This window comes from Melopsittacus undulatus, chromosome 7, assembly GCF_012275295.1.
Source record: "Melopsittacus undulatus isolate bMelUnd1 chromosome 7, bMelUnd1.mat.Z, whole genome shotgun sequence".
NCBI classification, from domain to species: Eukaryota; Metazoa; Chordata; class Aves; order Psittaciformes; family Psittaculidae; genus Melopsittacus; species Melopsittacus undulatus.
Window position 1 is genome coordinate 46372136 of NC_047533.1, and position 24322 is coordinate 46396457.

Below are 24322 nucleotides of genomic sequence, written 5' to 3' on the forward strand. Positions count from 1 at the left end.
GGATTGATTCTTCAGCAGTTCAACTCTTCAGCTGTCAGCATGGTGCAATAAAATCAGCCAACAGTTAAGTTACAATTCAAAACCTTACTGGCATATAGATCTTGTCAATAGCTTAAAGGCTAGATATTGGGTTGGGGTTTTTTTAACATACATTAGGAAATCCTTGTAGCTGTGAGCTCTTTGGCTGGAAGCACTTCATTAATTCCCCAGGCAAACTAAACTACTACTGGAACAGTCCCTACCTTAGGCCTACTTTTATGTAAGTTTTCACAGAAATAAGTCCTACACTCCACCAATATACAATTCACGGAACTTGTAAAAAACAAACTAAAATGATAAGGATAAAGGGCACAGCTGTCTTTCAGTAGCAGTTATTTACGCAAAGAACATAGCACATCTTTATTATGCCACAGCTTCTTCTCCTCCCCTTCCCCCCCTCCCTTTTTTTTTTCTTAAGCCAAACCAGACAAGTTCTTCTAAGGCATGCAACTGTTCCAATAAACAAAACTGTATCTGTCATACTGTTTGGAGAGTACAGTAGAGGTGCAAGGGGAGATGGTGACATTTGACTATGCTCCTACAGTTAAACAGCAAAAAATACATAAGAATTTGCCTAATATTTTTACCAGTAGCCTAGCTATGTATTTCCCCACAGAGAGGCAGATAACATGTCCTCCACAATGCTAACCATGACTGGACTAGAATTAATTGTCATGGCCTATCATCACAGTGTAGGTGGGCAGTTCAGTATTACATCACAACCTGACCTTTTCCTTAAAACAAAAACCAACCAATCAACCAAAAGTAGTTATTGATTTCCCAATAACTTACTACCCATCATGGGGAGCCACAACAGTCTGAAACAGGTAAATTTCAGGACAAATTCTACAACTGCTATGAAAACGTGCTGCACTTAGTTCAGAGATAATGCAAGTCAAAGCCTCAAGTACATGTTACACAAATTCAGGATCTCATTCCTTCTCTTCAGGTGGCAGATGATTTTGAAGGAAAAATACTGTTATGCATATTTATGGAACTAAGGTTTCAGGCCTCCTGCATGCAGATAGCTGTATTTGTGTCATGTTTCCAAACTTTCCTCCATTAATTAAAGGTAATCCCACTAGATATCAGAGGTAACATGTTCTTAGATTGTGTCTTCACATCCCTTGAGACTCTACACTGCTGTCACCAGTTCTTACCTTACCTGCTCTGTTTCCATTCCACATGGAATTGCCCCACCAGGACATGCCCTTTGGGATCACCTTTGACACAGTGTTTTTTGCCACATGATTTAAAATGGAAAGCTTTCTTATCATACTATTAATGAGTCATTTACTGAAATATACCTACATAAAACAATAGGAAGTCTTACAATCAATGCCTAAGACAGAAATGAAGGCAAGATGTATTCCCAAAAGCTCCTCTGTCTGCATAACACCAACTTCAGCTGTTAATGCTTTGCTACCCTCATAGCATCTCCAAACTTAAATTGACACTTTGAAATGTCCTGGTGTGTGTATATATGTTACACAGGAGTAATTATGCCAGAACCACTTATTGCTGTAAGCATTCACAAGTGCACTCAAAACTGTTTTTCAATTCAGCCCAGTCTTCAGACTTGATACAGGTCTAACTGACCTGCTCCTCATGACACAGTAAAGTCCTAGCTCCACTTTCCAGATGGACTAATCCAATCAGGAAAAGGCACCATTTCTTGGAAGCTGTTCACATGAGTTTTTAAAGGTACAGCATTATCATAGAGCAGCATACCTGCCACTACTTAGAAGCCATTATTTGGCCACTGTGCTGTACTGATAACAGAAGAAAAATCAGAATTTCCAGATCACCAGTGTCCTAGTTTTTGACTAGTGCAGAACTTTTTAGCCTCCTCTGGAAGCACTCCAGGTTGCTTGTCTTGACTAAACACTATCAGACCACGAAAAGTGCATTCTTACTTTAAGCATAGGCACCCACTCTTGTGTAATACATTACCTGAAACACACCCAAAAGCAGGACACAAAAAGCACTATTTTGCCAACAGCTTCCTCCATACCCTACCTGAGAGCTTCCTTTAATGAGGATAAAGTATACACTTTTTTCCTGGGTTGTCAGATTCCTAAATATCTGACTAAGCTGAGAAGAGGCGACAACTAAGGTAACAGTGCCAAGTCAGCATGTTTGAGCAGGAAAGTCTGAGAGTTTAAGTGTCTGTAAAGCAAAATATAGTTATAAAACTGTTACAAAAAAGGATGGCTGGAACAAGAGGTCACAAAAGCCCTGTTCTCAGCAGCATATAACATACCAATTACTCTAGACAAGCCACAGAGCACAAACTGAGAGAGAGAATACCTCTCTTGAATGATTGAAAGAAACTACTAAGTACAATAACATTATACCAGGATGTGGAGACGCGCATTTTTTAAACTCAAGTGTGCAACTCAAACATTAAAGAACTAAACAAGGTCTCCATAAGCCTAATTAAAATTTTACAAGCCCTTATAATGAAACCTTCAGCAAGCATCAAAAAGCAGCATTTGTACACTAACAAATAATGATATGCAAGAATGGAACAGAAGTATTTGTGAATAATTCTTTTTAAAAAAAGACTCTAAACTTGATGTACATCAAAGTCATCTTGATAACCACTCCATGAACAGCTTATCAGAGAAACTGATGCTTCAGATGGTACTGCGAGTCTGTAAATCCAAAGACTTAAGCTTAACAGGCATCAATCAATGCATTAGTATAATCTCTTGAAAATAAAATACATCTTTACGTTTCTAAAATTCAAGTTTCATGTGAGGATCAAATAAAACCATGTCAGCAGCAGTCTCCAATTTTGGTCCTCGAGGTTTCAGATTGTATGAAGTTTTGTACCCCATTTAGAGAAAAAACCAAATCTAAAATAGCCCTTACAGAGAGGATAATCAGTTTTTTACCATCATCACCACATAATTAGACACAGTGTGGATACAGTAATGTAAAAAAAAAAAAAAAAGAAAAAAAATGTAAATGAAGTTGTGTTTCTTCTGTGGATTTTGTCAACACATTTTTCATAATTTCAATAGAATTCACTTAGTTGTCAAAGCACATATCATCAGTCACCATGGCTCAATAAACAGAATCCTGTATCTGCTAGCAGAAGTCAGTTGAAAACCTTTGTCTTGACTGAGATGGATAGCAGAAAAAGGCACCAGGATGTTCCATCAGTTTCACAACTGCCATCCTCAAACCAGTATCTCACTGGTACAATCATGCCTTTTGTAATTATACTTTACAAACTAAATTGTAAGTTTTTCTGTCTTGTCCTTCTCCCTTTGACCTCCCATATTCATTAAAGCAGAGGCAGAGAGGAAGAAATGAATTACAGCATTAGGTCCTAATTCTTAGATTAGTTTCAGATCAAGTGCTCTTTGTACACAGCACAGCAGAAGTAAGGCAACATCAACAACATGAAAACCCTAATTCAACTTCACTGTCAGGTATTATAAACCCTTCCAATCGCCATTTTTTAAAAAAGGTTTACTTCTAGAAATTATAAAGTAAAACTGGCACAGGCAAGAAGCATTGGTCTGTACTATTACTATGTTTGTGTGCGAACTGTTTTGAATGGACAGTTTATTATCACTCCCTCTTCTCTCTGAAAATCAAAACAAGATAAAAGCATCATGCCTCACCACTAACGAGATGAGGCCCTGAATCTTTCTTACAGCTATGAGGAAGAATAAAAACACTGTTGTACAGATGAAAAACGCAACTATAAACTCTTGAACAACATCAGTTTCACATAAGTCAACAGAAAACATCTAGGCAGAGAGGGGACTGGCAGATTCTGAGGTCTTTTTCAGAAGTAGTATGGCAGCATATAAAACAACACACCTATTTTTAGGCATTTTTCTTCTTATTATCACCACACAAGAGGTGTAAATGCTAATCAGAAAACTGATCGCACACCCCAGGGATAAGGAGGAAATCAGACAGTAATAAAAATCTCTAAACAGTACAGGTGTGTCTTAGCATTTCTCAGTTATAAGAAACCGTACGCCCCAACCTGGTAAACTGTCCCACACTGGCAGGCTGGCACTACACACAGCCTCTTAACACTGCCTGCACCTACAAACTAGTCCACATGGAGCAACTCAAAATCATGCCGAGTTACTACCAACCACCCTAGGTGACAGAACACGTTCACATGACCTTGTTCTTCATTGCCTCAAAGACCAGAGAGCAACACAGCTTTATGAGGACACACTCCCTTCTCCAGTTATCAGGGCCCTGAAGTTGTAGAAACCTCTATTTCCTTTGGCACCCCAGGAAAACATCAAAATAGCTTTCAGTGATTTCGTGAGCGACAGTGTCCCGAAAAAAAATCAGTGTTATTAGTCTGTTAAAACAGAAGCCCACACCACACTGACAACCCACACACAGGGCCACGCAGCTAACTGACCGAAGCAGAAGTACCCGGCACTGAATAAAGCATCACACTTGCGAGTAAAAAAAAAAAAAAAAAAAGCCTTATTTGAAATAAAAACTCGCATTCCATGCTCTCACCTTGGCACTCACCCGCTCCCCGGCTCACAGCCCTGCGCGCAGTCTGGGTCCTCTCCCTCAAGTTTGCCACCAATGCTGCCCACGTCGCCCTGCAAACCAGCAGCGGAAAAGCCGAGCCAAAAAGATAAAGGGGATTAGGCAGGCATTACTTCCAGTGACCTATATACTGCCCTCGGCAGCCCTGAAGCAGACAGCAGCTGCTCGGCTGCGGGGGGCACCGGACCGCCGCTCCACCCCACCCCGCCCCGCCGGAGAGGTCAAGCGGCACTGCCTAACCCCAGGCGGGAATGACCGTGTCCGCCACGGAGGCCCCGCCGCCAGGTCCGAGGCCCGTCCCCAACCATGGCCACCCCCTCATGGCTCCCGCCCCAGGGGGCCCGGCCCCTACCTGTCGCGGGCGGTGCCGGAAAGTTTCCCCGGGGAGGGGCGAGGCGGCTCCGCTCCCTCGCTGCCGAAGCCACCGGCTCCGGGAGGGAGGGAGGCGACTGCCAAGGTAAGTCGCCGTCAGCGATGGGGCAGACGGGGCCCGCGCTAATCCCCCAGGAGAGATCCCCCTCAAGCCCGCCCTCACCGACCGCCCCAGAGGCTCCGTCCCTTCAGGGCGGGCATCTTCCCCCTCGCATCTCTCCCCTCATGGCGGGCGGCCCTAAGTCGGCACCGTCCGCGGAGTTTGTGTAAGCGGGGGCCGGGCCGTTGAGTCAGAGCGGCGGGGAGGAGCCGCGACCTGGCGGGGTGAGGCGAGGCCAGGCCCGGCCCGGCCCGCCGCGGCCCCTGGCGGATGGCCGCTCCCGCCTAAGCCGGCGGAGAGGGTGTCGGCCGGTGCCGCCTCTTGAGGTGACGGTTGTGGCTATCAGGTGAGGAAGTCTCGGCCCCGAAAGGAACATGTTCCTGGACCAAAGCCACGAGAAACACGCACTCTTTTTAATCTATTATTACTAATAGTTACTTTTCTTTAGATGATACAGTGGCATATGGATGGTGTTCCCTCCCAGCGGAAAATGCCAGTGCTCCCTATGGCACGTCTGAAGTCCTCCATCCCTGGTGAGCAGTACGCTGGTCTTTGGGGCCTGTCTGCTTTTCGGAAGAGGTATGGGCAGGGGAGAATCACCTACTTGCATTTGCCTAGATACTTTCAGAGGGTTACTCATGTAGCCCCTGTGAGTAACTGAGGAAGGTTGCTGCCATCAATTGCTCCTGCATGGAAAACCCACAAGCCAGAAGTACCATTTTAAATATAACACATAATACTTAAAAATTAGAATTAGAGGTCATTCCCTAATGATACAAGCCATATAGTTTTTACTTTCACATGCCAGCTATATAGTTCTTATTTTTAAATACCTCACTATAACTGTGATACACTGCTGTGGTGAATAGTTAAGTATGGTTCCATATGCTGTCGTGTCTTTTTTAATGACTTCAGATAAATTAATTAGACTGCAGGGTACTGATTGTGATTTCACTAATGACTCAAAATAGGAATAGATGTTGGCCTATTAGGGTAACAGCTAATTTAAATAAATGTATAATATAATTTAACAAGTGTAGTGGTGTTCTCTATGAGCTCAGGAAGCATTCTCACTAAACGCTCCATGAAATTAAAGAATCATTTATTAAGATTACTAACTAACTATTTTCACACAAACTAACTCACACCTAGGTATGCCAGAGTTAAGATTTCCAACCCAAGACAAAACTATCATCCAAAACTCCAGCCAGAAATAAAACTAATGTGAGTGAGGTTCCTCCGGTTAGAAAGACTGGAAAAATCAGTGGTTCTTGTATCTTGACACATGTTGAAGCTAAATCTAAGCTTTAAAGGGGAAAGGGGGAAATGCCATTTCCAGAGACATGTCATTGTTTATTGTTTTCAGAACTGCAAGATAAAATATTAGTTCCACATAATTCCTTATTGCAAATACTATGATAGAGGTGCTCAGCAGTGCTACTAATGTCATCCTCCTCATAGTCTGAATCCAGAACCTGTTATCATGTGGGCATGCATGTCTGTGTTGGAGACGTTTTTCCCAACATTAGATCTTGTATTAACATTTTTTCAGGAAGCAGCTTCCATGTTCTACTATAGAGCCTGGGTACACAGGTGGGTGGCATTTGGTGGCTGCTTAGGATGGTAGAGTAGAAGCCAGCTTGGGAATTTGGTCAAATTGTCAAGAGGACTGTCAAGATTGTCAAGAGCAGAAACTGAGAGGATACTTCTGTTTATATTGTTTGGTCTCAGGAGCTTGGGAACTGTCAGCCAGCACACAGATGAAAGATGCCCTTTGTGTGAAACATCTCATCGTAAGCAGATCATTAAGGAGTGAGCCTCTGAAACAGTGCATGTTATTGATGCTGATATCATCTATTTCACTTCTTTCTATCACTGCTCTAAGCATTTCAAAAACATTCCATAATTATTTTTCCTGTGATAATTAGGTTGAATTGAAGATAGCTGTCTGTTTACATCCCTGTCTCTTAATCATTAGATAAGCTGTTCTATCACACAGAAGAGATAGAAGTGTAAAGATGGCTTATCACAGGCCTCTCACTAATCCTCCTACCAGCCCTCTTTGTTCTGAAGGCATTCTTAGCTTCTAAGAAATACTTCACCCAGGTACAAGAGGCGTACCACTTGAACCCAAACACAACTGACTGACAGCATAGTTGCAAGTAGTGAAGATAACATGAGATTTCATGAACAGCATTTGTGAGTCTTGAGTATTGTGTCATCATTACAATTAATTGTGCAGTGCCTCTAGTTTTAAGCAATAATTACAACAAAGTTTATATTTACAATAGTTAAAGAACAGAACAACATGTCTGCTTATACTTTGGTCACCAGTTTAACTCACTTTCTAAAGAAATTTCAGAAAGCTTCTGCATTCTGTGACCCAGGGGCATGCCCACAATGTCAGACAAAAAATTACTGTTGCAGATAAAAATGACCAAGCATAGCAATATACGTAAAACAGACAACTTTTAGAAGAGCTCTCCTCCTGTAGTTTTGGGTTTTTTGTGGGTTTTTTGTGTTTTTTTTTGTTTGTTACATGTTTTAAAGTATGTTTGTTTGTTACATGTTTTAAATGTAGCAGCATTTGTCCATTAGGAAGTGTGCTTTATGCAAAGAATTTAACTACACTCTCCAGCTGCAAGTTGCAGGTGTACTACAAATAGAAAACACTTAGGATGAATATAGTTTCATTTAAAAAAAAATCCAAACAAGTCACTGTCAATAAAACAGAATGGTTGCTATAAATTAAGTGACCCCTGAGCTGCCCCATTTAAGACAGCTTTTTTTGTGGATGTGATTTAGATATCATCTCAGTAAAACAAATCTATACTACAGTTGCTTCTTAGCAAAATAGCTGATATTGAGAAAAGGTGTTAGAGGATAAACACATCCCGTTTAAAAATGAAGAGGAATACAGGCATTTTTCTGAGTCATAAGAGTCATAGAATCATAGAACAGTTAGAGTTGTAAAGAACCTTAAGATCATCTAGTTCCAACTCCCCTACCATGGGCAGAGACACCTCACACTAAACCAGCCTGGCCTTGAACATCACCAGGGATGGATCATTCACAACATCCTTGGGCAACCCATTCCAGTGCCTCATGACCCTCACAGTAAAGAACTTCTTCCTAATATCCAATCTAAATCTCTGCTGTTTAAGTTTTAAGCCATTCCCCCTTGTCCTGTCACTACGGTCCTTAATGAAGAGTCCCCCCAGCATCCCTATAGCCCCCGTTCAGATACTGGAAGGCTGCTATGAGGTCTCCATGCAGCCTTCTCTTCTCCAGGCTGAACAGCCTGAACTTTCATGTTATATGCTATGTTGTGGCCTTTCTTTCTCACATTCTGTGAGCAACAGAAAAAAAAGTCTGTATTAAATCTTAAGAAAGGTCTCTACACACCCTAAAACCTTCACACAAAGACAGAAAAGCATCATACTTTAAATGTTTATGAAAAATCATTGATTACTTCTACCTAAATCATGTTTCACCTTAGTAGTGTAAACAACATTTATCCCTGAATGTTCAAAGATGTCCCCAAGCTTTTTTGAGATACAGTTTTGCAAAATTTATAATGTAGTACCATTCTAAAATCATTAGTATATTAAAGATAAATGTTACATTTACATGGAAGAATCCTAGCACTTGGCTAGACTGGTAACTAATAAAAATATACATACAGATTGGAAATTAAAGTTACCTTTAAGTGTCTGTAGTTTGATGAAGAGAAACAACTGAAAAGATTTCATAATCTATCTTAATTGGCAATTGTTGATTTACTTGTTTCAAGACAACTCTTTAAACAAAAGAAAGTATATTGAAGAACTTGTATAAACGGGATTTAGTTAAAAAGACTCACATTTCTTTGACCATTATAAATTAGCGATTCCTGAGAAAAAACAAAATAAGTTCACTGCCCCTTTAACAAAAATATTTTTCCTCTTTAAAGCTAGATTTGGTTTTCTATGATACATTGTAAGGACTTGACACTGATTTCGTGAATAAGTTAATTCGCTCTGCTCCACAAGTCAGTCCGCTCATAGTCTGTAATTTCTCAAACGCTGTAAAGTGGCACAGGTCAGCACTGCTATCAAAAGAAGTAATCTTGCCTTCGCCCACTCGTTCTCTCCCTCCCTACATTTCCATCTTCCCTGATGCAGTCAAAGAAAATCTGCAGCTGTTTATCAGTTCCCTGATACAGATTAAAATTAACCCCCCTTTTATATGTCTAACTTTAACATGGATCAGTTCTTTGATCTGGTTCACCTGCCACCACATAAATCCTTACCCTGGCACAAGAGAGGGAGCAGCACGAGGGCAGAAATGAGCTGTGGCATCATAAATTAACATAAAGAATATGTGAAACTGAAAGTATGATTCCAAAAGTGTTTTTTAACAGATGGGCATCTAGAAACAATTGCACTATCCTATTTTTTTTAACGTTTTTTTATTTGGAGTATGTGTCTAAAGCACATGCTATAATATATCCTCTGCATTATCAGAGAACTTTCTTTTGTCCTCTTCAGACACTCCCTTTTTCTCATCATGCTTTGAAAACACAGTGCTGAACCCTGAACTTGTGCTGTAAATCCTTCAAGCTGTGGTTTTAGGGAGGAGGGGGGCAACTAATCACTTGTTTTAAAATAAGAAAGGACAAAAAGCCTCTCTTCTCACAGAAACAAAACCTCCCTCCTCTGCAGCCTGCTAGTGTTGCAGGATAGAAACATTTCCAGTCTCTCCTAGATTTCTTTCAGATTTGCCAGACCATCCCTGCCAGTGAAGATTTATGTCTGGACCCTAGCAAAGTGCTTACCTTAAGAATACAGCTGAAGTTAAATACAAAACTATACCCCTAGAGGATGAGTAGTAGTAGACTCTTTAAAGGCTCAGTCCTCCTTTTCTAATTACTTGTTAGACTCCCAGGTCCAGTGGGAGCTTTGCCCAAGGACTACATAACACATTTCTTAATGAAAATCAGGTTATCAGAGTTATTCTTCTTTTCTGGCTATACAGATTGTGATTGTAGCGAACATGGTATTTAAACAGAGCCAAAGCTACTCTTCTATAACCTACAACCTGCACTCATGTCTCATCAACAGTGAAAACCATCATGTCTTCTATTCTTACCCCTCCAAAAAAATCACCCCTGACAATCTGGATATAATAATTTAATTATCTCATATTTTTTAAAAACTGAAATGACGGCAGTTCCTGAGTAGGGAAGATTTTAGTAGACTGCAGCAGCACTACTGAATGTTGGCTCAGATACAAGACCTCCTCCCAACTAATTACAATGTGTTTAAATGCCTTAGAGAAGCACTTGCTTAGTAATACCTACACAGTATTTGCTTTGTTTTCATAACATCTCCTGTAGTTTTCACCATTATATTGCCCTATCTAAGACACACTTCTGTCTGCTTTCCCAAAAACCTTTTACTTTGTCCTTCTGATAGACCACCTGTCTAATCACTGAGGTACTGACAATGGGAAATAGGTTACCTGTTATACGGGAAAATCCTGCAGTCTGTGGTGCATGAAGCCTAGCTGCCAGATGTGAAATCAGACATACTGGAATTTCTTTTTCCTTTTTCCCCTGAACTAATATGAATTTGTACCTGCTGGCAATTGTTACTGAGGGCGGGAAAAAGGAAATGTCATCCTGTACAAGCCCACTGATCTCTGAATAATACTACTGTCCACCTGCACACCTGGTAAGATGCAGAGACAAAACAGGCAACAAAAGATTTTACAAGTCTGCATGTCTTTCTTATACTACTTAAAATACAATGAAATATTATTAAGTAGAATTCTTCTGTGAGTGTATGAATACTGATTTCCTCTGTGAATAGGCCAATACTAGACAGGACATGAGCCATTCAGCTGCTAGGCAAAAAAAATCTATAGTGAATCAGAGAATAATTCTTACTAGTGTTTTGTTCCTCTGCATATGCTTTTTATTGTTCCTTGCCTAAGTCTGGAATAAAGTGATTCTTCACCATTGTCAGATACTTTGTGAAGTCAGTAGGTATGACTTTCTACAGAGAAAATAGGAGACAGAAATACGACTTGCAAAGGAGAAAAGCTTTGCTTTGCATTTCTTGCGTACAATGTACAGAAAAAAACTTTTTTATTTCCTAGAAACTCAGTCATCCTTAATCATTTACACTGTAGCTTAACTTCTCTTCAGAGTTCATGGCTAACTGGTAAGAGTCTTTAAGTACAAAGAAGCTGAGAGAAGCGCTTACTTAATTTTTTAAAAATATTGTTTTTCATTTTTTGCCAGTAATGATTTTATTTATACCAAATAAATACTCAGGGCAAGAGCAGAGCTGGGCACCAATCTTTGTGTGAGATTAATTACTTCAAGCTCTCAGAGTGGGCAGTTGGAGAGAAACTCTGAGAAAGACACTGAGAACAGTGAAGACAAAATCTCCAAAATTGCTTCCAGCAAAATCACAGACGTAAACCCTCGTATTTTAAGGAAGGGACTTGTTCTGCAAGGTATTCAACAGGAAATTTTATTAAAATCCTCAGCAATTCAGTCAATGACTAATGGAGATTATACCAGCATTAGTTGGTGCCTATATTCTTTGAAATAAAATCCTGTTGGGATTTTTTTCAAAAGCACCTGGCAGGTAAGAAGTGTTCATAACCCTTTGCAGTTAAAAATCATTTGATAAAATGCATAAACAGCATTAGGATCAAAGACTGGATTCAACTCTCTCTCTCTCCCTTTGAGAACTAGTTCCTAGCTGCCAGGTAGTGCAATCGTGCTACTCTTGCTTACTTTTCTCAGGCTTGTGTTCTTTGCAGCATAGTACTCCAGCTTCAAAAGACTCCTTAGTTTCCCATTTTGTATAAGTTGATGTAAGAAACACTGATGCAAGGATGGAAAGGTGAATTTGAATTTCTTTGGCTGAGTTAAAATTAAGCCCTGCTCATTTTTTTTTTTTGTTGGTAGGCAAATGATCTGTTAATGTACTGTTTCTAGGGCCAACAGCAACTCCTCAGCATATATGTTCTGAAGAAAGCTACCTTCAGTTCTTTGTAAGAGCAGTTCCTAGACTCTGGGCGCTAACTAAATCAAAGTCTTCATTTGTAGCCCTAATTCATACACTGATTCTTCAGGGAGGACAGAATTGCAGTTACACCCTTCTGTGTTGCACAGCCTTTAAGCTATGTCTAAGCAGCTCCCTCCTCAGTGGAGACTTCCTGGCTGACCTTTGTAAGAGACTTACTTGTGCCCATACACTCCATGAAGGACCAGTAACCAGTAAGATAAATTTCACTCTGGCATCTGAAAGTTAGGCAGTGCCACTGCTGCTGGAAATCTGGCTACTAGCTATCTCTACATGGTGTAGTGTGAAGAGTTCCTGCCCATTGCAGGGGGGTTGGAACTAGATGATCTTAAGGTCCTTTCCAAATCTGACTCTTCTATGATTCTATTTTGAAGGCAAAACAGAGAACTAGAAACAGTCAGAATTGTAATTCAAGGGAATTTGTCTTTTAGCTGCCTTTTTTATGGTATTTCTGTTGAGTTGTTCTGCTTTTCCTGTTATTCCTTGTATTTCTCTCCCCATACTGAGATTCTGTAGTATTTTACTTTCATTAAGGGAAAATTTCATATGGTTGCTGCCTACCTATACAAAGGAAAAGAAAAAAATGCATAGTTAGTATCCTGAATAGAGTGAATTCCATAATGAAATGTTACTAATTTTGAACTTGGACTGTTAGAATTTAAGAAATATGGCCTAACTGTACAGTATGAGTTGTACATGCTTGTCCCTGAGAAATCAGTTATAATTTGCACACCCAAAAACTTGTAAATATTTACAGAACATAAGCTGGCAGATACTAGTGTTTTGAGATTCTTTATTGCAAGAAATTACTTATTCAAGTTCAAGCTTGACACCCTTGCTTAAAAATATATAATTTTTAGGGACTCTCCTTTAACGTGTAGTCACTGGAAATTGGAATCCTGCTGGAATTCTTTGTTTTTCGTTTGTTGTCCCTGGCAGCTGTGCATTAGTAGCATAAATAAATTAAATAAACAGCAACATCTGTTCCAGTCACTAGAGGCTTTTTGTTGGAGTTTTCTGCATTGGATGGGAGGAGAAGCTCCAGTTAGTAGAGCTCAGCTTTGCAGAGGAGAGATTAGTGGAATCATGAGGAATAAATGTATAAAATTGTGACCCGTGGGAATTTCTCACCTGCCAAATGATGACAGTAACTAATGTCAAAGTCTGAAGTCCTTTAGTCTCTATTCTGCATTATTCATCTGAGTAGGAATCCCATTTATATTCAAAGAGCTAATATGCTATCAGCCTGTACCTTACTAAAAAGAAAATCTGTGGTGTAGCTGAAAACCTAAGCCTGTACTTTTTTTCTTTTAGTTCATTATTCTTGGTTCCTAGACATTAGTCTATATATGTATATGAATAGTATAAATGTGTGGATATTTATTTCTTAATATACACATAATGCTTTGTGTGCATGTGCATGTGAGTGGGACTGGATAATGCACATGTGGCCTTACATGCTCTAGTCAAGGCACTTCCCTGTCTTGCATTAACAAAATAAGTAATAAACATTGAATAGCTATGATGCACAAAAAATATGACAAGATGATCTTGTTTAGCCTGGAGAAGAGAGGCTCCTGGAGAGGGACATTTTACAAGGGCATGTAGTAGCAGGACAAGGGGGCATGGCTTTAAACTGACAGAGTGGAGATTTAGATTAGATATTGGGAAGAAATTCTTCCATGTGAGGGTGGTGTCCAGAGAAGCTGTGGCTGCCCCATCCCTGGCAGTGTTCAAGGCCAGGTTGGATGGGGCCTGAAGCAACCTGGTCTAGTGGAAGGTGTTCCTGCCCATGCCAGGCGGGTTGGAACTGGATGAGCTTTAAGGTCTCTTCCAACCCAAACCATTCTGTGATTCTATGATCTAATAATGCCTCAGGATTCAAATTCCATGAACCTCTCCGTAAACCTGGGAAAGCAGTCACAAAGTAGGTACATATTTCTATGCTGGTATTCCTACGTGATAAGGTAATGAATGCTCTGCTACAATTTTTCAAAAGATGCAAAATAAGCCAGACACATGTAACTTACCAATTCCATGAAAATAATATGGGAAAGTAGTATACAGCTGCAGGAAAAAAGTGGGTGAATGAATCAAAATGTTTCATTTGCTTTACTGGAATCCAGAAACTCAAATGGAAGTTGCTTATCAGGTTGCAAGCATAGCCAGAAATACATGCTAATAAATAAATATTAAAATTGAAGGAAAGCAATATTGGAGCCTATAGACATCTTCTGAGCTGCTGAAGTGCTATAGTTGCATAGTACATGGTTGTTTCAATTGGCAAGATCAGATTTCTGTGAAACTATTTCTTACACTGAGTCCTAGGCACTTAAGAAAAGAACTTATAGCAGTTAATCTGTTACTAGCTGGAGCCTGCAAATCAAAAGAGGGCTTCTTTTGACAGAAATTGATCTCTTCTGGGAAGGTAACTAGTTCCCCACCTTCTTCTAGTTCTTGTTCAGACACCTCTTTGGGTCTAATCATAGCAATCAGAGACTCAGAAGCACAGTCACTCAGGTTGGAAGACATCTCTGGAGACCACCTTGGCCAAGACCCTAATCAGAGAAGGACCAAATCAATCAAGTTGCTTAGGGCTTTTTTTCAGTGCAGATTCAAATATTTCCAAGGATGGAGATTCCACAACCTCCTTGGGCCCTTGTTCCGATATTGGACTACCCTCATCGTAACAAAGTTGTTTCTGATACCTAGTGGGAAATATTTCTGATTTCCAGCTATTGTCTCTTGCCCTGTCACTCTGTACCTTCAATAAAAGACAAGGGCTGACTCATGCTCAACTTGTCCAACAGGACCTTCAGGTCCTTTTATGCAGAACTGTTTTCTACCTACCTGGCTTCCAGCCTGTCCTATTGCATAAAGTTATTCCCTGACACAGGACTTTGCATTTGCCTTTGTTAAACTTTATGAGGTTCCCATCAACCCATTTATCCAGGATGCAGAGGTCCTTTTGAATAACAGCCCTACCCTCCAGTGTAACAGCTGTGCCCTACAGTTTGCTATCACTCACAAATTTGCTGTGACTGCAATTCATCCCATCTTTATTAAAGGTGTTAAATAGTATTGACCCTGGTATCTATCCCTGCCTGAAGGCACTGCTAGTAAGTGACAGTTGGATTTTGTATCATTGATCCCAGATAGCTTCCTGGGCCCAGCAATACAGCCAGTTGCAATGCCTGACTTCCTAAGAAAGGCAGCTGTCAGGGCCTTTCAATGCTTCTGCCATTAATTTTGGTCAGTAGCGTCTGTGGCATCATTATTTTCATAACATAAGCAATAGGGGGCTGTCAATGAAGTGATCTGTTCGAAGGTTTAGAGCAAGTGAGTAACTGGGAGGTAGTGCTAGTGTGAGAGATAGTAACTGAAGTCTAGGAAAGGATATCAGAATGCATTGCCAGGTCACTGATCATCACAAGACAATGGTTATAGGGCAACAACAGTTAAAATGGGTTCAAAAGGGAGTAAATAAAATGGAGGACAAGTCTCAGTGATTTTAACTGATATTGAAAAGAAGTACTCCTGGAGCTTTCTTTGGCTCAGAAAGTTTCTGAACTGAGTATTGCTGGAGAAAGAGGTCACTTCAGCTATTTTCATCCTCTTCCCATAAGTATGTACTATTAGTGATTGTAGAAGATGAGCTATCAGATGGACAGACCCATCTGTGTAAGCTATTATAGAGCACTTGACTTCCATCTCTTTTCACATTGAAATCATGAAAGTACCAACAGGCTAAGTGGTAGTGAGGTGGAAGTTGAAGGAAAGAAGACATTGATTTTGTTACAATATACAGGAAGAAGCTGAGAAGGTTGGAGGCTCCCACTATGTTTTTCATCCTTTAGAAACCTCAATTTATTGCAAGCAGCAGGAAGAGAAAGGAGTAGCATATGGACTATTTAGAGTAATTGTTACAGCTCTGGGAAGAATTATATTTACCAGTTCTCTCTAAGCACTGAATGTCAACCAAGTAGGTCTGATGGATATGCGTGGGTAAAAGAGATATGTGATAATTTGAAGGAACACAAGTATGCCAGCAAAGGCTTCTTCAACTTCTTGTGAGGGTGTTTTTCAGTTTTGAAATTATATCTCAGTCTGATAGGTAGTTTTCAGGCTTGCTGTGGTGAAAGTTATTCACACGGAAGTATAGTGCAGCCTGTATTTGATTACTAATTGTTTGGCATTTACATCTCCATTTTCTCAATTTTGTTCTACTTCTGGTCTGCAAAGAACATCAGTAATATGTGGACCTCACAGATGCAGAAATCAGGAATTACAGCATGGAGATATTTATTGTGTAATAACTGAATTCAATCATTGCAGCTGTTTGAAGTAAAACTGTAAATGGTTCATATAAAATAATTCTGGTTTTAAGGAGCTATATAATTTAGTAGCACTGGGAGCTAACTTCTTTAAAAGTTGCTGTTGCTAATGTTTTTTTCATACCAATTTCATGCTGTTAAAACTCCACTGGCATTAATGGAGTTAAACCTCATTTTCATTTCCATAAATGCAAAGAACGCTCAGTCTCAATGGTTTTTTTACATACTGTTTCAAGTGTGCTTGAAACTGCTAAACCCACTTAATTCCACACAAAAATAAAGCCTAATGCAGAGAGACCTAATTATTCTTATTTCGCACATAAAACTCTGGCAAACAACAGAACAATGATATTCTGTTCTTTGACATTTTAGTGGTTGAACATTTGAGGCTTTTTGAGCTGTATTTTTATCAATGAAAAGCCTGTGAAACCACTTAACTACAATTTATCTTGTATTAATGTAATCCTGTCCACCAGCTTCCATAGATGATGGAACTACTAACTGCCTGTATCAAAGGGAAGAAAAAGCATTTGATTTGCAAGATATAAATCAAATCTTTCGTTTCTTACACTTTGATCAGCTTTGCTTGTGTGGGCACGTAATCTGACCCCCTTTGCCATCTAATTTTCAGCCTCGTTCCTCTCCCTCCCCTTAGTATTGAGCTTTTATCAAGGCCAGATTTTTTTTCTCTTTCCAGGGACTAGTCATGCTTCATTTATTCTCCTCTCAACGTGGTTCACAAACCCTGTTGCAATCTTAAATCATTAGGAAATACCCACTTCTTGCAACATAAGCTACTTCTGGGCTTTTTTTTTTTTTTTGTTACTAGGCTGCCGCTCTATGGCCATATACATAAACTACAGGTTCAGTTCCACTGAATAAATTGTTTCGGAGTTTCTGGGAAGGTGTGATAGAATATCTGGGCTTCATGTTCTACAATGAGAATCTGATTACTTTAAAGAGGATAAAGGAAAAGACTACCATTTCCCTGTAGGTATATACCAGCTTGGTATCTTAAAAACATTACAGACTATCTTTTTGATCATTAATTCTGTGCATACTGTGGTACCCTAACATACAATTTGCCACTGTGCTGCTTGACCTGGCTGTCTAATACAATGCTATTTTGAACTGGATTTTCAGATGAGAGAACATTCAGTCTTTTGTGCCATAAAGCAGAAGGATATGCTTTCAAAATACCCTGGCTAGAAAAGCAAGTGGATATTTATAGCCAGATACATGCCTGGTGTCCTTCATAAGTATGAAGTTCTGGTGCTTTTGAATCTGAGCTGTAACCAAGTCAAGTGAACCGAACTGTGTTTTAAACATAGAGGGTTATATGTGGCCATAGTGGTTTACAAACAGGTTAAAGGGACTTGTAAACTTTTATTAAGAATTCTTTCAGTTATGCAAGGTTAGAATACACTGCCTAGTAGGTTATAATATAAATCACTACTTTCATATGTGCTTCTAAAAGTGGAGAGTATTGAAATTTAGCAGATCTGCCTTCTGGAGTACCTTGAGCAAGCTTGAGTTTTACAGTGTCAAGACCCTCCACTGACAAACCTCATGTTGAAAAGGGTGAGAATGTATATATGTATAGTATTACTCCTCCTCCTTGGGCAACTTTGCATGTTTCCATTCAGAAAGTGGAATAACAGCAAGCTTGAGATGTGTTCCTGCCTTCATTTTTAGCACACCCAAGCTGAGATGAAAACTGCAAGGTTGATAGAGATCTAATTTCTCGTAGATGTTAACTTACACAGAACACAGTCCCTGGTTGATGTCCTGTCAGTGACCATCAGTTGCTACACAAAATATAGTGAGGGCTTAAAATGATACTATTTTCTGTATAAAGAATACCTACTGTCTGAAAGAAATCTCAAAAATCCAAGTCCAAAACAAAGGAAATTCATTCATTCAGGTGAATAAAAGAGGAATCATTGGCTTGCTTGAAAACAAGCTCAAAATTTTTGCTGCCTGTTTTCCTTTCAATATTCTCCTATATGCACTCCTGGGTTTGCTGGAAGGCAGAGAGGAAGCAGGGTTGTTAAAAATTGAACAGCTTGCTCTTACTGAAATAAAAATCCATCTTTGATGTGAACTAAAACAGGTGCTGACCTTTGGCCATGTCCGTTAACATTGTTCCGGAGAATCTCTACAGCATTTTAATATTTTGTGTTAATGTAGTTTATTATTATAACAAGGGACAAAACTGTTTATAGTAGTGTTTTCCAGGATGTTCAGCCATTGGGCACCTTTGGTTTTGAAACAGAATCTGCTGTTAAAAGTGCTAATCAGTTCTGCCAAGAAGGTAACAGTGACAATGTCATAGAATCATAGAATCATAGAATAGTTAGGGTCGGAACCAAACAGTAATATATATTAGGAAGCTCTGAATGCCACAGCTATAGCCCCCCATTTAGGAAGATTACAAGTAAATTTACTATGAACAGGAGATTGAGAAAGAAGGTGGGGAGGAAGGATTGTAAAACAATATAAAGGAGGAGCTCAGAAATAAGTTGGATAAGAAACAGCTCAGGTTTCTAAAAAGCTTGGGAACTAAACCAGTGTAAAAGGAGATTAAAAATGGCCTCATTTTCTAAAGTATTTCTACAGCAGTCAGTGCAAGCAAGAGCAACATTAGAGATGTGGCTTAAAACCATATGCTGAAGTTGCAAGTGATAATATTGCAATATAATGAAATTATTTTTAAAGAACAGGGATTCTTACCAGATAGCTAGAGACTGGAATGTGAAAGAAAGTGAGGCTGCCTGAAGCATGATGCAGGCAGCACAAGATTCTCCTCTGTATCTTATTTATGTAGCAGAAGCATCAAGGTCCCTTGAATGCTGATCAGTGCCCTGTACAAACCTAGTGAGTGCTGCAGTGCAGCAGGGTTTGACACCTAACACAGGCAGCTGAAACACTCAAGCCTACAAGCAAGGCTGAAGAGTGAGATTTAGAGCAGTAGACAGTGAGAAAGCACCAACACATTTTCTGTTGGACGTCACTACACCAGATCTGCACACAAGCAAATTATGTTTGCAGGGGCATACAGCTGGCAAAAGCTAGATTAGCTGTAGTTTGCAAGAATTAACTGTTAAGATGAATTGAACTGCAAACTAAACCGGATCCTGTAACAGTCAGCTCAGGTGTTGAGTAATAAACTGAATTGTTTCCTTCACATGGAGATACTAAAATGTCCAACTTGTACCAAGTGTTGTGATTTTTTCCCTGAAATTTTTGTATAACTTCATTGCCATTTACCATTTCTTTAATTCTGCATTCTTCCTAAATGGTTGGAAATGCCAGTGCACTGTGTTTCAGATATGGCTGCAATAAAGCCGCAACAGAGCTGTACAGAAGATTATTTATGCTGCTGTATTCCAAATACAATCCATGGCTATTCTCAAAATGCCACTGTTTCTTTGTTTTTACAATGGCATCATATTACAGGCCTGAATTTATTTGTATACTTTTCACCTATCTGGTCTGGCTCTGCTTTTGGGACCCTAGGTGTCCAAAACTGGTATGTTTGAAACAAACAACATCCCTCAATGTTTTTGAAATGTAAAAATGTCTTTAATAATCTCTATATCCTGAGAAAGGGACCTTTTCTTCCTTGTGCATCCAAATTATTCACACGGGGAAAAGACCTATAAAACCAAATCAACCTTAGAACCCCTTAGAATCAAGACAGGGAAATATAAGTAACTACTTTTACCTTGTCTTCCTTTCCTCTTGTTCTGTTTACTAGAAATTAGTAAGCCAAGCAGATTCTGTGTATTTATCGTAGTACCCAGATGATTTAGTTATATCTAGAATCCAGCTGTGCCAAAACAGAAAGTGCCTAGAGGACTCAAATATAGTTTTTCCAGTTTTCCTGTCCTTTGCCACTAAAGACCTTGGGTACCATCGTCAAACTAGCAAGGTTAGAGCCTTGGAGAGACAGAGTTAATTCCCTGCTTCTGCCATCCCTGGTGAAATGCCATTTCACTTTTCTGTATTTCAGTTTCAATGTGCATTGTATTTTCTTCCTTTTTTTTTTTTTTTTTACTTCTGTCATTGCTTTGTTTTGTGTTGGGGTTTTTTTTCCATATTTGTTTTGACAGTAAGCTCTTCAGCGTAGGAACAGTGCATCTAAATGGCCCAGTCTGAGTTGGAAGCTCTTTGTGTTGGTGTAATCAAGCTAATAAAATCTTTAGTCCAGGCACTCTATCTCACAGCATTTCCTGTTCACTAATATTCTGGTTTAGTCAGGACAAGCAGATTAGAAGGAGCAGGACTCCTGATACTACCCTTGCAAAAAAGTGGAGGGTATGGCCAGATACAGTTAAAGAACAAGAATTTGAGAGACACAGAACTTAGTGTCACATTCAGCAACTCAGTGTTCTGGCCTTTCTCTTGATTTTCCTGCTTCAATTATCTGTACTGTTTGTTCTTTTTCTTTTCATGTTATGTCTATTAAGCTCAAATGTCTTCTTCTGCTGTCTTGACTGCAAAAATCTCATCCTGAATATGCACAGAATCTCATACAACCTTCAGGCAGTGGTGAATCTCCAATACTGTTATTTATAATAGATATTTTGTGGACACTATACGCACAATAGTAAATCTATTGAAGTGTAAAGAGAAAAATTGCTCAATACAATACAACTCTTCAGGAACACATTTTGATATAGCTCTCAATCACACACAAACATGAAGTTATACTGTCTGTCATAAAAGAATTGAATGTGATAAATTCTGTGAACAGTATACTAAGGCTCAAAAACCTAGCCACTTTCACTGTACTAGCTCCAGGAAGCTGGCTTGATTTCCTTTTGGTCTTATATTTAACAAATGGCTATGAAATTATGTGGGTGTTCATTTCTTTCTCTTCAAAACACAGCTTTTTGAAACTTTATTCTTTAATATTTTCTGTTCACATCCTAATGGATAAATATTCACATCTCAGAATTTCCCACAGCTGGCAGAAATTGGCAGCCCTGTTGTCTGTTAGAAGAGAGGCAAAGAACTGAAATGGAATAGCTTTATTGCCCCATAAATGTGATCTCATTAAATCAATCTGCAGGCCTGGAAAATTCGTAGTTCTTCCATTGGATTGCTTCAACACTGCATGTATGTGTTCTGTGAATAATGTGGGGGCTTACATGCCTGATCCAAAACCAGCTGAAGCTGGCAGAAAGAATCCATTGTTTTGATTGTAATGCCTTAGAGTATATGTCCTCATCAGACTGAAATAGGTTTGCAGAAATACCAGTTCCAGGCTCCTGTGCCTGCTTGCAACTTAGAGGAAGCACTCATATTTCTGCATTTTTTTTTAAATGAGGAAACCCAATCCTGACACAGAAGGGAGCCAACCAAATTAAGTAAACAATGCAACAGGATTACAGAATTTTTACACTGCATGTCTAGAAGCAGGAGGACTGAATTCACAGCCTTAGGGGAAGATAAGCATGACTAGCTTTAATCTGTCTTTGTGCTTCTCTGGTCCTGGGTTGCTCAGCTGTCTGAACTAGCTTCCAACTGATGCTGAAGTTCTGGTTCTGACAGCTCCCATTTGCCATGTTTTGCAAAAGGCCTGTGAATAAACAGCCTTTCTACTCTTTATACTATCACCAACAAGGACTCCAATTCCAGGATACTCCAACTATCTTAGTAGACATAAAGTCAGTAGAGCACTCCTACAAAGACATTTAAAGTGCACAAGAACTGCTTCACTTTTATTGAGATGTCCTAAGTGATATCCATGAGGCTCACTTGCCAGGAAGCACTGTGGTGATACAGCTGTCTTTGCTGTTTCAATTCATTGCTGAACTTACTCCCAAAACTAATAGGAGAGATGCACAGGGCATGACACTGAAGGCTGTGGTGAAACCACAGAACTTCCTTGCTATCAGTGTCAACCATATGGGCTTTTCATAATTGTGCGAAAATACTATATAGAGAATAAATATATAAACACAACTTTTCATTGTAGCCAACAAAAGAACAATGTAACAGGGAGTAAAGTGAGGAATTAATCAAATGTGTAGTTGACAGTACAAAGATGAGAACTGTGCAGTAAGGCCAGAATTTCTGTGAAATAACAAATATCTCAGAGTATCTTTTCATTACTTTTATTTCCTGGATTAAGTTATTAATGATTGGCAACCATTTGCAATATTTCAAGTCAGAAATAAACTAGAATGTATAGCAAGTTTGTCCTGACCCTCCCTTTTCTATCGCTGTCCCTTGCTTCCTGGCTCTCTGGCTTCTACCTCTCTGTTCCTTAAACTGCTTGTCCTCATTGGTGACCATGTCACAGTCTTTCATCAATGAAAAGCTTTTCAGGATAATCCCTGTTAGATGGTTTCTGATCTGACCATTTCTCCTGATTCCTTACTAGTCTTTAATAAAGGCGAGTCTCAGAAGTTCTTGCTTGAAATAAGCTTTCAAGAAGCATGTGTATATTAGCCAGGCTGACTGAAGACAGAGGTAGTATGAGAACTGGGAGGCCTTTTAAAGAATATTTTCAATATATAAAGATTCATGTGATGGGACTCTGGAAACAAGACATTAGACAAATCAAAAATTAAGTCCAATGGGCATAATTTAAAACCTTTTTACTTGGCTCAATAGAATCTGTTCAGTTTTCTTTCTCAGGAGGGCCACGAACTTCTGTTTTTTCTATTTCTTCTGGGCTCACTATTTGTATTCTGATATAACTGCACAGAAAAAGATTGCCTCTTGGAGAGTTCAGTTACATGCGCTGTTCAAGTGACCCTGACAAGGATGAATGGTAATAAAAATTGTCCATCTTTGAACGTGATTTGGATTACACTGCAGAAATTACATGTCAATATCAGGTAGAGCTTATGGGGGATATACAAAAGAAATATAGGGTTATAATGTGGACATGATTTGTCATTCCCCTCTTGACACCACTCACTCTACATGCCTGTTCTTTATTTATAAGCAAAAAGCATGCTGACATTTCAATATTCCTTCAGCTCAACAGTTCAGTCACAACAAGAAAAACATGTGTAACCATGAATATGAGATTCATTTCACTTGATTTGCCAAGAATTTAATTGAAAGGTAAACCACAATGTTCATTTTACTGGGGTTTTGAAAAGTGGACACCAAATTTTAGGAGGAAAAAAATACGTATTAATAACATTTATAAAATGAATGAAGAGACTGGAAAATGGCATACAAAATTATAGAAGTCATTTTAATAGTAATTACAGGATAGAATAGATGCTGTCCTGTTGTGCAACATAATGTTTTACTTTATCTAGATCTGGCCTTTAATTCTATTACTAGGGCCAGAAGTCAATCTTTACTTATTTCTATGAATTGTGTCTTCATTACTGAGGGAAATAGGAATGATCACTGTGCCAGTGATGCTACATAATGATCTGTGGTGGAACACACAAAAATAGAAAAGTACTGTTTGTCTGTGGTAGCTCCTCCCCAGAAGGTCCCGCTTTCCCTCCTCCCTGGAAAAGTCCTGACCCTTGGAGACCTTTCAAGATATTGCTGGCCACTTCTTCTGATGTAGGCTGGCCCCCTGTGTAAGAGTGAGTGTGCATTTTTGTTAGTATAAAAGCCTGAGCCTCTTGCAATACTGAGAAGCAGAACCTTGTATCACCCAGGTCAACATTGCCTCCATGGGGATGCCTGCTAAGGTTGAGCCTGCCACCTCACACTGCAATGATGTTTCTCAGAGCTGGTTTCCTGATCATCATTACATGGTCCTTGGGGTTGCTAAGATAACCAGACTTCAGAGATATCCTTTACTGTATCTTCTGTTACCTCTATATTTTCCCTGTATTAATAAACCAGTTATGATTCTT

General features: G+C 39.4%; 2 protein-coding genes across 4 annotated transcripts in view; one reads left to right on the forward strand and one right to left on the reverse strand.

Annotated features, from left to right (window-relative positions):
• FHIP1A (FHF complex subunit HOOK interacting protein 1A) overlaps positions 1 to 5189 on the reverse strand; it is a 91557-nt gene extending 86368 nt beyond the window's left edge. The window contains exons 1-2 of one of the 3 annotated variants that reach the window (XM_031048826.2): positions 4940 to 5189; positions 4564 to 4640 (exon numbers count right to left, since the gene is read on the reverse strand). The gene's annotated coding sequence lies outside the window, so the exon portion shown is untranslated. Of the gene's footprint in view, positions 1 to 4551; positions 4808 to 4939 lie in introns of those variants that run through there. The other 2 variants (XM_031048825.2, XM_005148952.3) reach the window with 2 other exon arrangements.
• Positions 840 to 24322, forward strand: LOC117436414 (uncharacterized). Its single transcript, XM_034064451.1, has 5 exons — positions 840 to 866; positions 4652 to 5044; positions 5508 to 5638; positions 6791 to 6871; positions 24122 to 24322. The coding sequence occupies exons 1-5, from the start codon at positions 840 to 842 to the stop codon at positions 24240 to 24242; spliced, it is 753 nt and encodes a 250-aa protein (XP_033920342.1). The 3' UTR covers positions 24243 to 24322.